General features: G+C 38.7%; 1 protein-coding gene across 1 annotated transcript in view; it reads right to left on the bottom strand.

Annotated features, from left to right (window-relative positions):
* The window catches only part of dtn (transmembrane protein 132C dtn), a 53,432-nt gene extending 31,914 nt beyond the window's left edge, over positions 1 to 21,518 (bottom strand). The window contains exon 1 of the mRNA XM_089242844.1: positions 21,279 to 21,518. Coding sequence (XP_089098970.1) covers positions 21,279 to 21,348 — 70 coding nt within the window. The 5' untranslated portion in view covers positions 21,349 to 21,518. The remainder of the gene's footprint in view (positions 1 to 21,278) is intronic.

The raw sequence follows: 21,518 nt of genomic DNA, 5'->3' as shown, positions 1-21,518 counted from the left end.
CAGTTTATTGGTTGTGGACAAAGTAATACAGAAAGGAAGGCATTATTATTTCATAGTGAATAGGTTTGCGAAGTATTGACGTCGTTTAGAGGCTGAAAGTGAATGCTTTTTTGCGCACATATCGAGATATCAAAATTCTGTGCGCAAAGAAACAACAGGTCTGTGCAGGTGAATTAACAAAGAATGCGCCCACTATCTGGGGGAAAAAAAGTTGGAGGGCGCATTTAATGCAATAATAAAGTTGTTCCTTTTCCTTCGAGCATCTCGGGGCTCACCCAGTACCATCTTAACGCATGGGCCCACCGGGCCGGGGGCCTAAAGAGAAGAGGGGCCCCACAAAAATGATACCCGGTTGAAATTTTCTAGAATTAACGAGGTGGGGCCTCAAAAAAATCACTTGGCCCGGGGGCCCATGATGCTCCTAAGACGGCCCTGGGCTCATCCATGCCCTCCCACTCCCCGACAAATGGGGGGTATATGAAAAATATCTCAACCAGGCTCCCTGGACTGAGATATTCGGTGGTTCTCCTCTATAATGAATATATAGTGTAAAAAAAAAATAATAATAATAAGATTTGTCCCGAGTCCCCGTTCTAGAGCCCTGTCAGGCCTACCCTTGGATAGAGGGGGGGGGGGGAATGTATGATTGATTTCACACTCAGAAGATACCGACGACACGGATGAACACCCTATGATTCAATGTGATTAGTGCATCATGATTATTTTAGTTGAAAAATAAATCCTTCTGGCAATGGTTGTAATCAGAGCTCTTGATTCGTCAATACGCTTCTCTTTGACTGACAGGGCTCCTATCTTGTGCCAACGTATAGACTTTAGGCCCGTCTTAAGAGGATCATGGGCATCCCGGGCAAGTGATGTTCATGTGCCTTATTTGATTGAAAACCACACATACCAGTTTACTCACTTTCTTTTGAAAGTCATACTGCTGGATCAATAGACCCTCCTATGCATCCAAGGCTTTCGGATGAGGCCCGAGAGTCCTCACTTATGCAAAATGTTGAAAATCCCTTTCTCAAAGACAACGGGAAAAAACATCTTAGAATTCCTGCAGATGGCAAAACACTACCAAACCTGTAAATTTCTTAAACGCGAAAAAGCCAAATTCGAGAAAAAACAAAACCGTGCACACACGCGCACGTTTCTTTATAAAATTCGAATTTTTGAACCAGAAGCTGTACCCATAAGTGTGTGCCTTGCTGTAACCACAAACCCTGCTTAAAGAAAGATTGTGATTGATTGGTGATTGATGACTGTCATTTTCCGGGTCATCAGAATATACAGTCGACGCTCGATATAACGACCCCCTTCGGCCCATCAAAACAGACGTTATATTGGGAGGGTCGTTATATCGAACGTAAAACATATATGATAGTCATTTTTGTGAAGTCAATATTTGTGACTTATCCTACCTGTCGTTGAATGGAATGGTCGCTATAGCGTGGGGTCATTATAACGAGTGTCTACTGTAATAAGTTTGGAAATTTTTATCCACTAGAAGTGAAGATTCTTGGATTACAGACTTTACGAGCACTTTACGGGACACCCAGGGATCTTTAGGGGCGCGGTAGCTCGGTCGATAAGATACTCGCCTAAAGTACCAAAGGATGTTTAGAGGTGTCGGGAGTTCGATCCCCGGTTCGTCCTAGCCAGAAAACTTTCCTGACACAGGGGTACAACAAAAAAACGGCGACTTGACCGCAGCAAAAAATTGCTACCGCAGGGAGTCCCCCATCGAGGGGTTAGCGCACCAACCTCTCGACGAGTATAAAAAACAAGCCTGCCGTTCGGAATCGGCAATAAATTGTAGGTCCCGGTCTAATTAGCCCTCGTGTGCAGAAAATGACCGTGGTGCGACAAAAATGATCAAATGATCAGGGATCTTTAGCAGGCCTCTAGGTCTGACTGTTAATGGGCCTATCTATTATAAAATTCGTAGTGTGAAAAGCAAAAAATGATGAGAGAATCATATTGAGTCTCCGGGTTAGAGCCCTGTCAGCTCCACCCCCTTGTCACTCACTCGGTGTCTTATATGGTCCGGGTAGACGAAATTTCCGAGGGCTTGAAATGTACTGGGGACGAAAAATATAAGGGGAGAGAAATTTCCGTAAACCGTTGGGAACAGTTTCTCTAAAGCAGGGGTTTCCAACGTCCGGTCTATCTCCGTGGGCAATTTACTACCGAGTGAGTTGTGCCGGAAGTTGAGTACGTGAACCTAACAGATTGAGTGCGTATATGGTATTGTGTCTGATTTTTCAGTGCAGCCATTTATATTTCAGAAGTGAAATGTAATGAGTGAATGTTTACATCGTTGTAGGCCTATTGCTCTCTGTGGTGAGACTTTTAAACGGGGAGATCAGCTCGCATTCGCGCCTTGAAGTTGGCGCGTTGATGCGCATTCGCGCCTGCACACCTCCTACACACAGTCCTCCGCGGAATTCCTAACGAATCGGTACATGCCGGAACGTATTGTGCGCGTATATGCACGACCCTAACGTATTTTATTTTAGAGAATTTTTCTTCTTTCGTGTTCTTGTTCACTACAAATTACTGAAACTTGTAGTTCTGAAAATTCAATTACTAAGAAAATCGATTGAATAAGTAGAAAGGAACTCATTTTCCTGTATGATGGGACGGGGAGGGGCAAGGAAATGATATATGGTTCAAAGGGCAGGCACCCATGGGTGGAAAAAGGTTAAGAAATACTCTATCTTTCTCTATTCCAAGCCACCAGTTCTCAAATTAAAGTGTTATGTTTTATTACATTAAAACATAAATACGCAAAAAAAAAATACATTCCCCCTCCCCCAAAAAAATGTGTTTGTTTTGTTGTACAAAAGTGAAAAGTTTGTATTACTGTGGAACGCTATAAAAACACAAAAACATTCCCTTCGGGAAAATTTCCTAATGAGATTTTCCAAGTTTTCTTTCAACATTGTACGTAGACACAATGTATGCATGTCGGTTGACGTTTCATCTTAATTTTTTTTCTCTCTCCGAGGAAAAAAAAAATATATGCAAATTTATTCAATTTATTTTCCCTCGAACATGACCTTTTTACGGTATTTTTTATTATTATTCCTTCTACGGAGACTAAACCTGATTAAAGAAGAGGATAATGAATAAAAATTTTCAGAACTTTCTAGAAAAGAGTCAAAGTGTTGTTGTTTTGTCCATTTCGGGGCTCATCAATCAACTCTCGCGGTAAGTTTTTCCGTGGATAACAATGAATTTTATTAATTTATTTTGTACGCGGGACCGGTACGAAAATGATTTTCATTAGTTATCACGTTGTTTGCTTACATTAGATTATGCATTTTAGTTAGTCGATTTGTTTCCAAGTTAGTCGCTGGCTTTCGAAAAAAAAAAGTGAGATATGAATATAAAACAAGAACATTAACTGAGTGAGATAAGTAAAATGATAAATAGAGTGAGATGACATAAAAAGAGAAAAAAAAAAAGAATGACAGAAGATGAATAGAGTTAAAGGAATGGCGATAATAAGTGTGGTACAAGGTGAACGATGTCAGATAAGGTGCACGATTGTAAGACAACCAGAATGAGAGCAGAAGAAATGAAGATAGAGTGAAAAAAGAAGAAAGCGGAAAAATCTAAATAAAGTGGAAGAAATGAACATGAGATCGGTATAAGATAAGATGAACGTTGGTGAGATAATCATAGTGAGACCAGAAGAATGAAATTGGGATAGAGAGGAGGTATATAGTTGGAAGAAATAGATAAAGAATAAAGAGGGAGTCTGATAAGCAGATTATGAGATCAGAAGAATGAAATAGAGTGAGATAAGAAAACAGAAGAAGACAAAGCGAGAGAAATGGGGATGACGGGAGTGATATAGCATCAATGACGGTGAGATAACGGCAGTGAGATAAGGTGCATAACTTTTAAGATAAACTGAATGAGATCGGAAGAATGAAATGGAGGTAAATAGTGTGAGATAAGAAGAGAGCGAAAGGGATTGAGGTAAGAAGAGAACGAAATGGAATGAGATAAGAAGAAAACAAAAGAAAACAAATAAAGCGATATAAATGATAGATGAACGACAGTGAGATAACTGCAGTGTGGTAAGGAGTACGATTGTAAGATAAATGGTATGAGATCAGAAAAAGAGATGGATATAAATATATGCGAAGAGAAGAGAGCGAAAGAATCCAAATAAAGCGAAAGAAGGAGATGATCGGACTGAGATAAGGCGAACATTGGTGAAATAATAGCCAATTTAGAAGAATGAAATTGGGATAGAGAGGAGGTACAGAGTAGAAGGACTAGATAATGAGGGACAGTTATGGTGAATGAAAGAAATGTTAAGAGAGTTTGATAAGTAGATGATGAGATCAAAAGAAGAATGAAATAGAGTGAGATAAGAAGAGTACGAAAGAAGACAAATAGAGAGAGAAATGGGGGCTGATGCGAGTGATGTAACATGAACGACGGTGAGATAATGGCAGTGAGATAAAGTGAATAATTTTTGAGATAACGTGAATATCGGAATAATGAAATGGAGGTAAATTTATTTATTCAATATTGCTGGGTCAAGGCCTATACAAGGGAATGAGGTGATGAAGTTTGACTGAAGAGACGGTTGATGTTACAAAAGAAATCGGAAACTGTTGTGCAATCAATAATTTTTGGTGGAAGACTGTTCCAATCGGTTATTGTTCGAGGAAAGAATCTGAATTTGAATCAATCAGTGGATGCAAAGATGGGTTTAAATTTATGGGAATGGTTAATTCTATTGGAAAAGTACGAAGCTGGAGTTAAAAAATTGAAAGTGTCGATATGAAACTGGCCATGAAAGGGAAAGTTAATCGAGAGATAAGTCTACGGGTGGAAAGCAGTTGGATATTGAGTTTCCGCTTGAGTTCAGTAACGGAGAAGGAGGATGACCAACAGTTTGAAATGAAGCAAGCGGATTTATTTTGAATAGATTCTAATTTGTCTGTATTGGGGAGAGTATGGGGGTCCCAGGTTTCACAGGCATATGAGAGTACAGGTCGGATGTAGGTTTGAGTTCGAAAACAGAGATGTCTGATGTGACGGGTGAGTTTTTAAGGTTTCGACGAAGAAAAAATAGAGTTTTTGGAGACACTTATGGAAGACGTAATCAACATGGAGATTCCAACGGAGGTCGGCAGAAATAATTACACCCAGATATTTATAATAGGAAACCTCGTTGATTAGAGAATTATTGATAGAGTGAGAAGAATTGAGAGGAAGTTTTTTTTCGAGTAAGTTTCATAAAAACTGTTTTTGAAGACTTAAGGGGTAATTGACATGACGAGCACCATTCCGGTGCAATGTTGAGGTTATTTTGTAGGGATGCCTCGTCAGATTCGTTACGCACTGTTTGGTAGATGACGCAATCATCTGCAAAGAGTCTGATATGGCAATTGGTGTAATCAGGAAGATCGTTTGTATAGATCAAAAATAATAATGGCGAGAGGGCCGAACCCTGGGGAGTGCCAGACTTAACCTGGAGAAATGGGAGTTCTGGTCCTTGAAAAAGACAAACTGGCTGGGGTTGGTGAGGAAGGCTTACACCCATTTAAGTAGTTTAACACCTAGACCAAGGTTTTGGAGTTTAAGCGGGAGTTTATTGTGGGGCACCCTGTCAAAAGCTTTGGTGAAATCCAAGAAAATTATATCAGTTTTGATGTTTTTGTCGATACTGCTTGATGAATCGTGTATGAAGAGAGCTAACCGGGTAGTTACTGATAAAGATGATCGGAAGCCGTGTTGATTAGGGGAAAAAGTTTATTTTTGAATCAAGGTGTAAGCGAATTTCCTTGATTATTATGCATAATCGCCGGTAAAAGTGATAAATTTATCACTTTTACCGATTTTTTAAATTTATCAAACTTACCAAGACGATTGATAAGTATGCATAATAACCGGTTATCATGCATAATAGCCGATTTATCACACATTTAACGTATACTGCACACTTATTTTCAATATTTTCTAGAAGGCACATTTTTACTGATAAAATTTTATTTTTACCAGTTTATATTGGTTATTTATTTATTTATTCACGTCTCAACAGGCAAGGATTGCCCAATTACAGAGATGGTACAGAGAAGAAAAATACAAAAACACAAATACAACAAACTACAAAAATCAAAAACGACTGCAACAATAGAAATACATATGGAAAAACATAACAACATGAATATTCAATACTCACATATAATTTTTAAGAAATTCCCTTATAGTTGAATTGAACATATCGGGTTTTTCGAATCGCACTGATTATATATATTGCACATCTCAAAAATAGGGGACCGTCGTAAAATATTTGTTCGGGGTTTAGGAAGGCGAAAAGTTCGCTGAACTTGTTGGCACAGAAAAATCAACAAGTTGAAGAAGGTAGCAGTCATCAATTATATTATTGACAATTTTATACAAAAAGCGAAGGTAACTTCTTCTTCGGCATTCCAATGATTGGAAATGAAAAAATCGTCGCAGTTCAGTTGTTCAGTTGTAGACGTGAAATTGCCTGTAAAACATATAACGTAGAAATCTGTTCTAGACTCTCTCTAGAATCAGTGAGTCTAGATTGTTGTGAGGACTCCATATAATAGTGCAGTACTCTAGTTTCGGGAACACATAAGTCCTGAAAAGTGTCGCGATTGATTTGAAATTATTGCTGCTCCTCACAACAAATCCTAGCAGTTTTAAGCATTTATTTGTGAGATCATATATATTATCGGTAAATGCAAGGAGAACAGCATAAATGAGTTAAATAAGAGTTGTTCATCAGTTTTGCTGTTCTTTTTACTTTTTTTCCCTGGTTTTGAATTCAAATTTCCTGTCGAATATTGCACTCAGAAACATGTAAATTTTTTTAGTTGTCCTAACTTTCTTATTCGAAGTTACAGGACGAGGGGACCATAAAAAAATGTAAATTTTGTAACTTTTTTTATTGATAATTTTTGCTATTTAAACGGCATTTAAGACGACGGCCAACATCATTTGAAACGTTTCTTCTGTTGTATCTAAAAAAAACCAACAGTTCAGGAACTAGCCATTGAACAACGATAAGAGTAGACACCCTGTATTTGAATTTAAAATCTTCAAAATCAAGAACGAAGATATTTTCCATGATTTAGAAATTGTACTATAATGCGATGGACTGTGCATAGATACAAATATTCATTAAGCAAATATGCCCTGTAAAATCTTTTTTTCTCGTGAGTACATTTTCATCCACTGCGGACTTGATGTAGCACTTTATGGCGCCAAGACTGTTTATAAGTAATAACTAGCAATTTCGATATTTAGTGAGAACAAGGTGATTCCCCGTGTTTATGATGCTCTTCCTCCTAACGAGATCATGGCCCTGCTAGTTTGCCTCAATGAAGGGATATAATATAAGCAGATGGTCAAAGAAGACCCAGGAAATGCGGGAAATTTGTGTGTATATGTGTTGCGAACCTAACGAAGTTTGTTTCTTTGTAATGCTTATTATAGTGCTGCAATCTGACACCAATTTTTCAAACTATAAGTGAAGTGTAAGAATTGAATAATTGTACCGTTATAGGCTTTTGCTTTTTGTGGCGAGACTTTTTAATAGAGAGATTGGCTTCGCATTCGCACCTCGACGTTGGGAATCACCGATGTTTGCTAACGATTCCGATTTATCACATATTCCTCGGAAAATTATGATCACCCTAATCGTAATGAAACTTCTAATGTATAATTTTGCATTTGGTTGTATTTGATTACATTTTTCATACTTGAAAGGTCTTGAAAACATCACACAACGTCGGTTATAACTACAAAACTTTCACAGAACCTTTGATGTCGTTATAACTGAGTTTGACTGTATTTACGAAGTTGAAAGCTTAAAGACGAGCATGTACTACGTACCGAGTTCAGCCTACGGTTGAACGATCATAAAATGCCGATAAGACGGAACGCAAGCCCCCATCTCTTTGTATCAAACCTCACGCAATGCGGGGTTTTACAGACTTCAGTGGCGTACAAAAAAAAGGTTTTCCTCAGAAATAATGAAAAATTGCTTTTTCGCATCGGATTTCTGGAGAGAGAAAAAACGAAGAGTTTGGGCCATTATCAGGAAAAAAAAAGGAAAATCGCCAGGTCACGTGTCAGAAGCAATCGATACACTTTTGTGTCATCGCTTTTTCGTTCCAGAGCAGCTCATTAGGAAGTTCTTCTGCTTTCGTAGTTGAACATGGAAACCTCAAATGCAGTCAAACTTGGTTATAACGACCTCCGTTGTAACGACACCTCGTCTATAACATCAATAATTGATGTCCAGAACTGATCCCGTAGAGAATAATGTTAATGAACTTTGCTTACGACGTCGAGGAAAAGGAACTGCCTCGTATATAACAACAGATTTTTCGTCACTTTCTGAAGTTTTCCCCCCAAGAAATTCCTGAGATTAGAGCTGATCAGACGCAGGGAATGTTGAATGTTCATCGGCTGTCCCATTTAGGGTGGATTCACATCTACAGACACTCACCGTGTCGTGTCAGACTTAGTAAACATTCTTTACCATAAAAATGCTTGTCTGAGCCTGCGCGGCCACGATACTATAGATATGAATACGTTCATTGGTTTTATGTTAAATAATATTTGTCCCGTCTGACACGAGACGGTGAGTGTCTGCAGATGTGAATCCACCCTTATACCTAACCGTTGATAAAAAGATTTATTGCATGTTTGACGTTCCGACATGCTCATTGACATGTTTCCATACGAAGCGTTTCCGATCATTTTTCATAACAATGTCCCGTTTTTTTCAACGAAGTTTGCTTCAGCTCCCAATCTATACTACAATCAGGGAAGAAGGTAATTTGCATAATTCACATAAATTGTGTTGTAATGAATATGAATATAAGTATTCATCTCACAATCTCAGAGAATCTTGGCTATGTCCCGTATATTAATTATCTCAAGTTCTCTTATTTTTCTAGATGAAATATAGTCACTTCATTCATAATGAAAAAAAAATTCATGCAAATATATATCTTCCGTCAAAAAGGTCTTAAAAACGTCAACCTCGGTTATAACGACAAAATTTCGTGAAATCATTGATGTCGTTATAGTTGAGTTTCATTGAGCATCAAACAAGTTTACGGGAAAATTCGCCGATAACACACGAGTCAGTGAGCCAGTAAGTGAGCGAGAAATGGACGAGTGAGGGAGTCAGTAAATGATACAGTAGTTAATGAGTGAGTGACAGAGTAGTTGGTGTTGGTGAATGACAGAGTGATTAGTGTTGGTGAGTGAGCTAACTAGTGAATGAGCGGGTGACAGAGGGAGTGACCTAGAGATAGAGCAACCTAGTTAGTAAGTGAGCAACCAAGTGATTGAGTGTGTAACTGAGTGAGCAACCTAGTTAGTGAGAGAGTGACCAAGTCATTGAGTGTGTAACAGAGTGAGCACCCTAATGTCCTAATGAGTTGATGATAGAATGAGTGACCTAGTGAGTGAGTAACCTAAGGAGTGAATGACCGACCCACTGAGAGACTGATCGAGCGACATTGTGAGCGATTAACCCAGCGAATAAGTGAGTGAAAAACCTAGGGAGTGAATGATTGACCTACTGATAGACTGATCGAATGCAATAGTGAGCGATTAACCAGGCGAATAAGTGAGTGAGTGATCTGTGAAGTAAATGGATGACCTGGTGATCAAGTGAGCAACTAGGGAATAAGTGAGTGACCTAGTGAGTGAGTGACCCAGTGAGTGAATGACAGAGGGAGCGACGCAGTGAATGAGTGATAGAATGAACTACCTAGTGATTGACTGAGTGATCTAGTGAGTGAGTGAGCGAGAGCAAGTTAGCTCTATATAATGACAGCCGGTTTTGCAGTCTCCTCTAATTTCGTCGAACTGTTGTGGATGAATTTTCCAAGCAATGAATTTTCTATTCGGTGAATTGTTGGTCGGTGAATTTTCCGGACACGCATCAAACCACAGGCACAGCAAAGTAATTCCAAAAATTATAGATTGCTCTTTTTTGTAGAAGTAGTCACTTACTCTCGAAATTAATATATTCACGAGCCTCGCAAATTCTCTCGTGAAAAATTCACACGCAATAATTTTGTTTTTCGGTGATTGTGTGCGTGGTCGGTTTTTTTTTTTGTGTGAAATTCGAGGCAGATATCTATCTCCTCGTCCACTCGGAAGTGCTTCTGCTTGCTGCTGCTGCTGCTGGACAACACTACATAGAAATTGGTTTTTGTTAAAGGGCGTGCCCTCCAATCCCCTTGATCGTTTCAGTTCACTGCGAGCGCTTTCACGAAGAGGATCGATCGGCTGACCGACTACGAATCATTACCATTATCATCATTATGTCTTGTGATAGTGGTCATCATAGCGGTAAAGTTTCTCACGGTTTTCCAGGTAAATGCCCTCGAAATAAAATAATTCCCGTGTTTCGATTTATCGGTAATGGACTATTGCTCCGTGAGGTTCTGCCGTTATATCGAGCTGTAAGTAGAGAAACAGAGATTATACCAAGAATCGTTGTGTATTTGGATGCATTCTCTTGGCAAATGTATTTGGTAATGCAAGTAATGACCCTGTAAGCGATCTCCTAGAAACTGATATAATCTTGGATCGTCTCTCACACATTCAAAATATAATAATTCCACTGAAACAGGACAGCCTTGACGTGTTGTCACGCCAAAGAAGTGTCCAGAGAGAGGCTCAAGGTTTATGGAAGAATCCAATGATAATATCTTGATCACTATAAACATTAGTTCTGGCAGGCTTGCAAAGGGAGTTCTGGGGTCCCTCTACCCAGCTGAAAGTCACTTCTCACCAATTCACATAATTACTCTTAAAAATCTTAGTACTAAATGAGAGACCATTATTATGAGACCCTTTCCCCATTGCCCTTGACGATCTCTACCTGTGCCTGGATGGTCACTTTAAGACGGTTTCGAATGCACCATGGTGCTTCAGATTCTTCCTAGAACAAGTGGTCTAAGCACATAGGTGATTCGAAACTAGAAGGGCTCAGAAGATGGGATAAGATGATGTCAGTACATGCAGGGTTGTGCCCAAGTGGCGCAGTGGTAAGATGACGTCTTCCACTATGAAGGTCGACGTCAAGGTCAATTTGTTCGAATCCAGCCAAAAGAACATCATAAAAACTTCTTTACATATCGAGAATGGGGTGACCACCAATAGATGGCGCCTTCATTTCCTACTCAACTCTACTAGTTGGAAATTGCCATATGGCGATATATGACTGGAATTGGTGAGCGGTACAGTAGTAATGTAGGGTGCCCTTTAAGTGTTAATGTGACCTTTATCTCATCAACAGTTTGTCGTAGAGGTATGAGTTTCAATTTAAAAAATACTCAAAATGTGTTAAAAGTTACTCTGTACTAGTTTTTGAGTTAGAATACAGTGTGTCCCAAAATAAAAAAAAATATAAGTTTTTATAGGTTCCCCATGTCCTCTAACTTCCAATTAGAAAGTTGTTGCCCTGTCTTTTCAGAGCCCCACGGAAACAAATAAATAAATCCCATGTTTTAACTGAAATATTCACTGAGATATTTTAATTCAAAAACGGAAAAGTTGGGAAAGAACGACATAAACTAAAGGACAACGCTTCTTTCCCTCAGTTATGCTGTTCCTTCCCAACTTTTCTCCAATTTTTGAATTCGAATATCTCTGCGAATATTGCAGTTAAAAACATAGGATCTGTTTTTGTTGGACTCAGAAAAGACAGGGTAACAACTTTCTAAGAGAACGGGGAGGGGGCGTATAAAAATTTAGATTTTTATTTTGTGACACACTGTATTCTCACTCTGAAAACTGGTTCAGAGTAATTTTTAAACACATTTTGAGCACTTTTTAAATTGAAAACATACCTCTACGACGGACAGTTGATGATATAAAGGCCGCGTTAGCACTTACAGGGCATCCTGTATATGCATATAAACCTCATTCAACACCAGTTTTCAAACCTCGATTTAACACCAGGGATTGAGGGGCACCCATTCGCACATTTTCTCACCTTCTAACCCACTCTATCATTTACTCATCTGCTGACTCATTAGGTCCATTTGCTCACTCCCTTGCTCATTTGCTCTCACCCTCGTTCATTTTCTCACCTGCTCACTCACTCGCTCATCCACTATGTCACTTTGTCGAGGAATTTTTCCAAGCGGTGAATTGCGTGGCAGTGAATTTTCTCAGTAGTGAGTTTTCTCAGCTGTGAGTTTTTTCTTTTAGGGAATTTTCCTTCGGTGAATTGTTAGCGATGGATTTTCCGCACACACACACCACTGAAGTTCGGTATTAAAGACATTCCAGGTTTTGTTTTTAACTCGATGCCATTCATTTCTCACTCAGACTTAATTATTCGCGTCCACGCTAAAAGTCTCTCGCGTGTTGTTTTGTCGACATTATCAGTTATATGCAACAGAAAATTGAAATCACGAATTGAAGTCACAAAAGGATCGATGAAAGGGTTCGTGTGACGCAGATGTTTCCGAAAATATCTCGTCGCTACATTCAAACTTGCATCTAAATTTAACTCACCTCTAGGATGAAAATCGATTGTTTTTCCCCGAAGAAAGAGCTACGCACAGATGGTGACACAAAAGAATGTCAAGACATTTCCCTCGGCATGTCTCTCGTGGAAAAATCACGTAGGACGTGCGGTTATGTTAATGTAAAGGTCAGCTTGAGTGAACCCACACACTTCTACGTTCCTGGTAGTGATTCGGAAATGGAGTTGATTGTGATCAACGCACGATTGTCTTGTCTTTTCCAACTAATTTCTCTTGTTTCTTTGCACGTATTGATAATATCCAATGTGTTAGGGAAGTGTTAGCTCCAATTTGAGTCGATATGGCTTCATCTTCTTACACAAATGACAGTCATGGCCGGCCCGTACATCCTACTACTACTATTACTAAACTGCATAATGCCCCTCGTGCCCATTCCTTTGTACAAGCTGAAAAGCATGTTCTGAGTTGTATATGTGGCCCAAAGCGTATTAATAATCTTTAATACGCTTAATAATAGTCTTTAATACGCTTTGGTGTGGCCCCTAACGTATTTATGTCGTCAGAGTTCAGCTTGTTTTGTGTTCTTGCTGGTGCTGCCATCTGTTTTCCACATTTTAAAATGAAGATGTTGCAATGAAATGAATTTTCATGCTATGTAAGTATGATGTTGTTGGTTTGCCTGCCCGATCCTACAGCCGGGCCTCAAAACTAGGATCTTTGGTGGGCCTTGTGTAGTGAATTTATGTGAAGAATTGTAATTATAATTTTAAGAATTTTTTATCATATATCAAATACAAAACAGCCACCTATTCAACGTAGACGGAATTGGAAAAGATGTGTATGTGGATACACGGCATTAATCTTAGTTTTTCTGGCTAGCGAGTGGTATGAGTCAGCAGCGCATCCATGTTTACTCAAAAAAAAACCCTACAATGATCGATATTTAATCGCTTGCATGGAGATGCTTTTTAAATGAGTTAATACTTTCTTAGATACTTTTTTAAATGATTAAAATGAGTTTTAAGCTCATCAGATAAAAATAAACAACCTTTGTTGTTATTATTATTATTACAATTTTTTTAACTGTCCGTTATAAGTGAAGTCCGTTATTATGAGGTTCTACTGTAATTTCGAATGGTTTTGATCTGCTGAACACGAATGAAAAGCTTTATTGGCTCTTTTTCTTAGGTGATGTCCTTTTTAAAAAAATAGAGCCCAGTTAACAACTTTTGGTTGGGTACCGTTTTGTCATTTCCCGATTCATACTTAAGGCCGGGATTACGCGATAAACTTTTACAAAAGTTCATTCATAAAACCTGAGAAATGCAACAAATAAGAGCATAGGTTACATTTGAACGAATGTGACCAATAGGATTATTGGTTGTTTCTTTTCAAGTTTTGTAAAGGAACTTTTCTGCAACTTTTATAGTGTAATCCCGGCCTAAGTCAAAATCATCCCGTTTCATCCGATCTCTTCTTGCCTATGTCGTTAGAGTATAACTATTATATCAATCAAGACAAACAGCCCGTGATTGAACACAGAAAGAAATGCGAGTGATTGATACAACAAGAACTTTAACATAGAGATCTCCTAAAAATACACTGTATACTAGATTCCCCAATCATGGAAGCGTTTTGTAAAACGGTCACGATTCCTCGTGTATTTCTGATCGAAATTCCATCATAATGAAGGAAAAACACTATCGAAACCATTAGAATGAAATAGTTTTTATAAAAAAAAAAAATCAGCAATTTAAAAATTACGGTCATCGTAAATAAAAACCGATTCCAACAAAAATTGCAGAATAGAAAAAAATATGCTACGGTTGAGTTTTCGGTCGTATGCAAATTAGTAAGTTTTTCTTAAAAATTAAACTTGCTTTTATTTATTTTTTCTTTTGATGAAAAATAACTAAAAATCAGCCACTAAAACTCAAATCACTCCCTAAAAATCAAATCACGACATCTCCGATATATACAATTAAACATTGAGCACAAAAATTCCATTACACAATTTAATAACTTTCCGTTTAAAAAAAAAATTTTCATAATTCTTTGGAGCTTAAAACTCATTTTAATTATTTAAAAAAGTATCTAAGAAAGTATTTTAACTCATTTAAAAAGGATCTCCATGCAAGCGATTAAATATCGATCATTGTAGTTTTTTTTTTGAGTAAACATGGATGCGCTGCATGACTCATACCACTCGCTTGCCAGAAAAATTTAGATTAATGCAGTGTATCCACATACACATTTTTTCCAATTCCGTCTACGTTGAATAGGTGGCTGTTTTGTATTTGATATATAATAAACAATTCTTAAAATTATAATTACAATTCTTCACATAAATTCACTACACAAGGCCCACCAAAGATCCTAGTTTTGAGGATCGGCTGTAGGATGGGGGGGGGGGGAGGGGGCAGGCAAACCAACAACATAGCAGCTGTAAAATTATTCTCCAGATCGAAGTTAAATTTTTCTAGCTCAACAAAATCTATTATTTGAACCTAATACCCCCGTTTCACGTATACAGTATATGAGCTCCAATACGAATCTATCTCATTTACCGGTGTTTATTCATAATCGCCTGTCCGTTGCCTTAGTAAATTTGATGTCAAAAGCGAATTAGATTAACCGGCCATTATTCATAATCGTCGATTTGGAAGAATTCAGAAATTATTTCATTCCAGAATTTTATCAGAATTATAATTAGAATTATAAATTATTTTTGATAAACTCTGCGTCATTCATACTTTCGAAATGAAAAAGGGGGGAAAAACTTATTTCTGGCTTATGCATGATTTGCGCTACTCACTTTTGAAGTCGCTTAAAGTAATAATTTTTTTTTTCAGTTTGAGGTTAGTTAGCAAATGGACATCAAGTACATTAGAAACAACGAGCAATTCCGCATGTTGTCGGACCCCTCATTAACGTGTTATCACCGGAAGATGAAACGGTGCTATTCTGCAGAAAGGACGAAACGGGAAAAGACGAATCTGGACATCACCGTTAAAAGGTGCTTGTACGAGCGTTACATTACGGTGAAAAAGTGGTAAGGACAATAGAACAACGTAACCAGGAAAAATAATCAATTTCGATGCTGGCTGACGACTGTTGGACGATCGTAAGCGATGCTCCTCGTGTCCAGCACAAGAGCAACGCAAAACAAAGCATTGTATGCCCATACTGAGTTGGCCTCTGACCTTGACGCGCGAAGGGAGGGTTCATTTTGCAAGGAGGGTAAACGGGGGAAAAGGATAAAAAAAAAAACCTCACTGAAATAGCGCAAAAGACGCTGACGGAAAATACTAACCAGTTCGTTTTCCCTGCGACCTTTTTATCGAAAGAAGATAAATGGAATCGGCCCATCGGGACGTTTCATGACGTAGCCAGAGGCCAACTCAACGTGGGTATACAATACGTGTCAGACGCTGATAAATGAACTGTTATACATTTTTGTTTCTACGTATTTTTGTTGTTTTCAGGTGTGTTTGTGGTTTTTTTTTTTAATGTTATGCTTCTATATATTTGTGTTGTTTTTTCTTACATTTATTTTGTTTGGATAACCAGAGTAAGAAAAGAAGAGGTTGTACAATACGTCTTTTACACTGGAGGAAAAAACAAACGATCCATGATTGGAATCGATCAAAATACAACGAACTCTTATACAAATTCCACTTTAAAAATTTTTCCAACTGATATCTCATTAATCTTTAGGCGATTTCATGATTATTTGTCACTTTGATATTCGATGGCTTCCAGAAGTGCAAGTTCCTAATTCAATCTGTCTTTTTTTCCATAGTCCTCAGGGCAAAGGGTTGTTCTGAGCCCGCCCCCCGGTTGGAAACGGCAGCTTACCGATTTTTCTACGCATAGACATAAGATTATTTGTTATACTATATTATATCTATGTTCTTACCTATATGCGCGCGCGCGAGTCGGCCTCCCATTTGAAAAAGTCTCTCCGCAGAGAGCAGGCAGATCTTCAATACGATACATGAAAATGCAGGCATTTGCCATTTTCACTTCTAAACATGGAAGAAAGATGGAAGCACCAGTAACAAACAATCATAAGTCTGAGAGCATAAATATGTTAGGGCCACGCATATGCACACAGTCACACAAACGTTCTTCCGACATGTACCAATTCATTAAGAATTCCACAGAGGAATGTTTACGAAGTGGATGTGCGGTTAATTAGTTGTAATAGTAGTAGTAGTCTAATGTGGTATACCCTCTTCGAAGTGGTTCCCAACTTCAAGGCGCGAATGCGCGAGCCGACCTCCCCTTTAAAAGTCTCTCCACAGAAAGCAACAGCCTGCAAGTGCGGTACAATTATGCAATCATTGCACTTCACTCATAGTTAGAGAAATTGTTTGCAGAAGGCAGCATTTTGCATAACAAGTGTTACACAGTAACAAACTTCACGTTAGGTTCACAACATGTAAACGCACGTTCCAATACGTACCAATTCGTTAGAAATTCCGGAGAGGAATGCGGACGAGGTGCATATATGGTGTCGTAGTAGTAGCCTAACAATTTACATATTTTCAAAAATCATATAAACAAGATCTTATTATCATGGAATCCCATGGGGTTTTCTCTACAACGAGATATCAGCTATAACGGTATTCGTTAAAACGGGAATCGACTGTAATAAGTCTGCGCCTGATCACCCGACCATGATTCATGTCAAATTTAGAGATGGGGTGATTATTCGACTTCTATATTCGGTAATAGTAGTTCGGAAATGTACGACATCCATATTTGTATGGGCATCTTTTTTTCAGCCACCTCGTTGGGCATTTTGCTTGTTGTGGCGTTGTATTTGTACTTGTATTCAGCTCTTCTGCCGGATATTCGGTTCGGCCGAATAATGTTTAGGTTTTCGGCTGAATATCTGCGCAAATCCAAGCGCACACATTTCAAAAATTTTATTAATTGACATTTTTCCCAGAAATTAAAAATTTACTGATTATATTTTAATGTGTAGTGTATAACTACCCCTTTCTGTGAAAGAGGTTACGTCACAATTTTACAATTACGAATTTCTAGTGTAAGGCAAACGTGAAACTGAAAATATGCAATCCCACTGCAATGAGGTGGAAGTGAGTATGAATCATAGGCGTAGATAGACTTGGAAGTCTGGGGGCACGGTCATTATTTCTGGGGGGGGGGGGGAACGATGATGATGATGTCAATTCACATATGCATATGCGGGGGGGGGGGCAATGCCCCCCACGCCCATCCCGCCCCCGTATCTCTGCCCACGATATGAATATGTATATGTTACTACCAAAACCCGAAATGAGGCAAATTTACGGCGGGGCCGGCCGCTTCTCAAATTGGCCAAAGTCCGAATTGCAGAAATAATTCTGACTTTTTCTGGCTATTTCGCGAAGTGGCCGGAGATCCCTGGCCAAAGCTCTATGTGCTGATGTAAGATGGCCCGGTAGGAGCCGAATCCCCCCCCCCCTTTTTTAATCGGAAAAGTGTGATACATGTCTATATAATATAGTATCTGTATTGGATCATATAGCTCCATGTGACGAGAGGAAAAAAAAGTGAAATTTGAGAGAAAAAATAATAATAATTGTATAAAAATATAGTTTTTCTGCCAAATTTTGGAACAAAAAAAAAATGATTACCGCATCCTGACTGCGGTTTGATGGGTTGCCATAACTAATGTGGACATAATTATCACAAAAATATAAGGTAACTTGACGATGATCCCTAATCATGTTATCGGCCAGGGATCATCGGCCAAGTCGTAAATCTTATGATGCATTCATTGCTAGTTGAGAATAAATAATGGTTGACATTTTGTTAATTAGATGTAAAATTGTATAATTGAAAATAAAAGTGTTTCTGTAAATAATATTAAAATACTAAATTTGATTGTCAATATCATGGCAATAAAAATCTTTCAAAATCACCAGTATTTTAATATTTACTTAAATAATAAATTTCATTATTAAAATTCAATATCAATCATGTGAAATTACCAGTAATTTTATATTTCAATTAAAAGCACCAATTTTATTTATAATTGCGACGAATTTTAAGGAAATCGATATTCGGCCAAATCGCTATTCGTCCTATGCCTAGTCAAATTGATCATTTATTTGAAAATCCAAACTTGTTCAACTAATTTTTTCACGTTTCTTTTGACGTGTTTATCCAAGAGCTTTCGGAAGTGCTGGTGCCCATCTAAGCTGAAGTCATCAGCATGGTCTTTCTAACCTAAATACAGGTGACAGCATCAGCTCTGGTACAACAGATTAGGACCAGCTGTTGCACAATAAGAACCTTCTTATGAATTGAAGGAAACTACCCCTCTTTTTTGAATCCCCTCCCTTCCTGGCATATATTTTTACATTTTCCTATGCTTTTAAATGATGTTTTTCTTTCCTTTTTCGCAGCACACCAAGTTGTGCTGTGTGTGCATGTGCCTTGATGTGGCCCATCAGGAGCCTCCTGCATCGCTGTTTATGATCTTTGTCGTCTTTATTTGGCATTTCCCACGCTGCTTCTTCATCTTCTTCCTCTTCTTTAACAAGATGTCCACATGGATACACTGTCTCTCTCTCTCTCTCTCTTCTTGGTGATGACTGTGGATTATATAAGAGCCCTATCGTGTTTCCTCCTTCCCGTTGGTATCACATGGTGGCGATGGCCGCGGTCGTTATGATTAACATACGACCCCGTGCTGACTCAGTCTAAGTTACTGCCGTTTAAAAGCTCGTCTAAGATATCGCGTAACTTAAAATGGACGCTATCACAACCGTTATAATCAATTTTGACTCGTCGACTCCGGTCTATCAGTTGCATTACAGTTCCAGAGGCCGGATGAAATTAATATTATCGCATGAATTCATCTAAATTTTGTATATAAGTATTCATTTTTATCAAAGACTGTCTAAACGAGTTCGGGCCCTAAAACTCAAGCATTTTTTTTTCGACACCGAGCTCTATGTATTAAATATCTTAATTATATTATGCGTATTAGCAAAAACATTCAGTAATTTGGTGCTTCTGTTTGATTCAAGACTGTGGGCACCCTCTTTGTCAGGATGCCACTGTATATTCATTAAAATGAAGACCTTTTACAAAATAATATTCAGTATATGACAATGCAAAAACATCAAAGCTCACGGTCCTCCTGAAATCTCTTCACGGATTCTTGTTACGGGCCCATGGGCGGCGTGGGGGGGGCATCATCGTGCCACCCACCCCAGCAATAATGACCTTGCCCCCCCCTAGACTTCCAAGTCTAACTCCGCCTATGTACGGGCCCTAGGGAAGATGAATGGTTAAAATATTTCAAAATTATTCATTAACATAATTCGAATTCACGCAAGTGAAGAGTTTGCCCAAGTCCTCCAAAAATTTGGGCTCTCAATTAAAAAGAAGAAGAAAATGCGCTGTGCGCAGAGACACCCTCACCCGATCGTTGAGAGTCTCATCAACAAATCCTGGACTAGTGCTGTCTTAAGAGCATCATTGGGCCCCCCCAAGCAGAATGGTTTTTCTGAGGCACTTCACACTTGGTTGATAATGCCTGCCTACTAATTTACATGTTTACTCTCGAAAATTTTAACTAGATTCATTTTCATGAGGCCGCTCTCTCCCTTGAGGTCCCCCTCCCGGGCCATACCCGGATGGGCCCCATGCGTTAACACGGCACAACCGAGCCCTGTCAGCTTTCCCCGTTCAGAGACAATGGGAATAGGTGCAGCTAAGGCCATATCAATAAATTTACGGGTCATAAGACGTTACGGGAGCCCTTGAGTAGAAGGGGGGGGGGAGTGCACAAACACATTTAATATTTTTACGCATTTAAATATTGCGTATATTAATAAAAGTTCAGTAAAATTTTATGGTACCCGCTTTACTCGTAGCCCTGTTGAGCAGGGGCGGATCAAAAAAAAAATCTCTACTTGACCCATGTGGGACCTATTTTCGGTACCCCTCCTCGAGATGATGCGGCTGATGAACACGAAAGGGTGCTTTAGAGAGAGATGCCACTGAATATCATATTAAGGGAGAAGTAAAAAAAAAAAGTTTTGGAAATATAAATTTTTTTTGCCATTTTTTGTACAGATAGCGAGAAATGTGTGAATGTCTCGAAAACATATAACGAAGATAATGAACAATAAATTAATAATTACGCTAATTATAATATTCTTATAATTAGCTATATCGAAATCCTCGTATTAGTTCTGAAGTCATTTTCTAAGTAGTGAAAACAACCGCACGTAAAATTTAATCAATTTCAAGCAGCCCAGGGACTTGTAGTAAAATGTCGTATCGAAAAAAAAATCGCACATTTATATATTAATAAAAACTTTTCAATAATTTTTTAGGAGCCAAATATTTACGTCTAATTTGAATTCAAACGAGATTACTCTCGTGCCAAGTGATTTTCCCACTTATTCCCGACATGTTATCATGATGTAAACAATCTTGAATCATCACATTATTGTTTACATCAGTCCCCCTCCAGCCCCAGATATCCTACATCTGGGTTAACGATTTTTGACCGGGGCCGCCGACTTTTAATGGGACCCCTTATATTGGTTTCCATAAATTAATAATTCGAACATTTTCAAAATATTTGATTGGTATCTGAAGCCCTCCCCCCTCCTCCACCAGACTAGAGCCCGCCCTTGTAGGAGAGGGGGGGGGGGCCACGGATGGGAAAAGATTACGAGAGATAGCAGTATATACAGTACTCACCGCAGATAATGAAATACACCGTAAAGGGGATGAGGATGAATCTTTTTGAGCTTGATCCACTCACGGCCATTTCACTCTTTGATCATCTATTCTTTAAACATTTTGGAATAATCAACTTTCTTTAGGAGGACCAAGGAGCACCGGATTATCCATTTTCAGTGATGACTGTCATGGCGGTCGACTGCAGTGGCTGTTCAATTGAGCTGCTTCCATTCCGTTCCCCTCCCCCGTGAAAGTGAC

The sequence above is a fragment of the Pholcus phalangioides genome, unplaced genomic scaffold (assembly GCF_987345545.1).
Source record: "Pholcus phalangioides strain wild (caught in Gottingen) unplaced genomic scaffold, Ppha-v1.0 ptg000015l_1, whole genome shotgun sequence".
Lineage (NCBI taxonomy): Eukaryota > Metazoa > Arthropoda > Arachnida > Araneae > Pholcidae > Pholcus > Pholcus phalangioides.
This window is presented reverse-complemented; position numbering and strand designations above follow the sequence as displayed.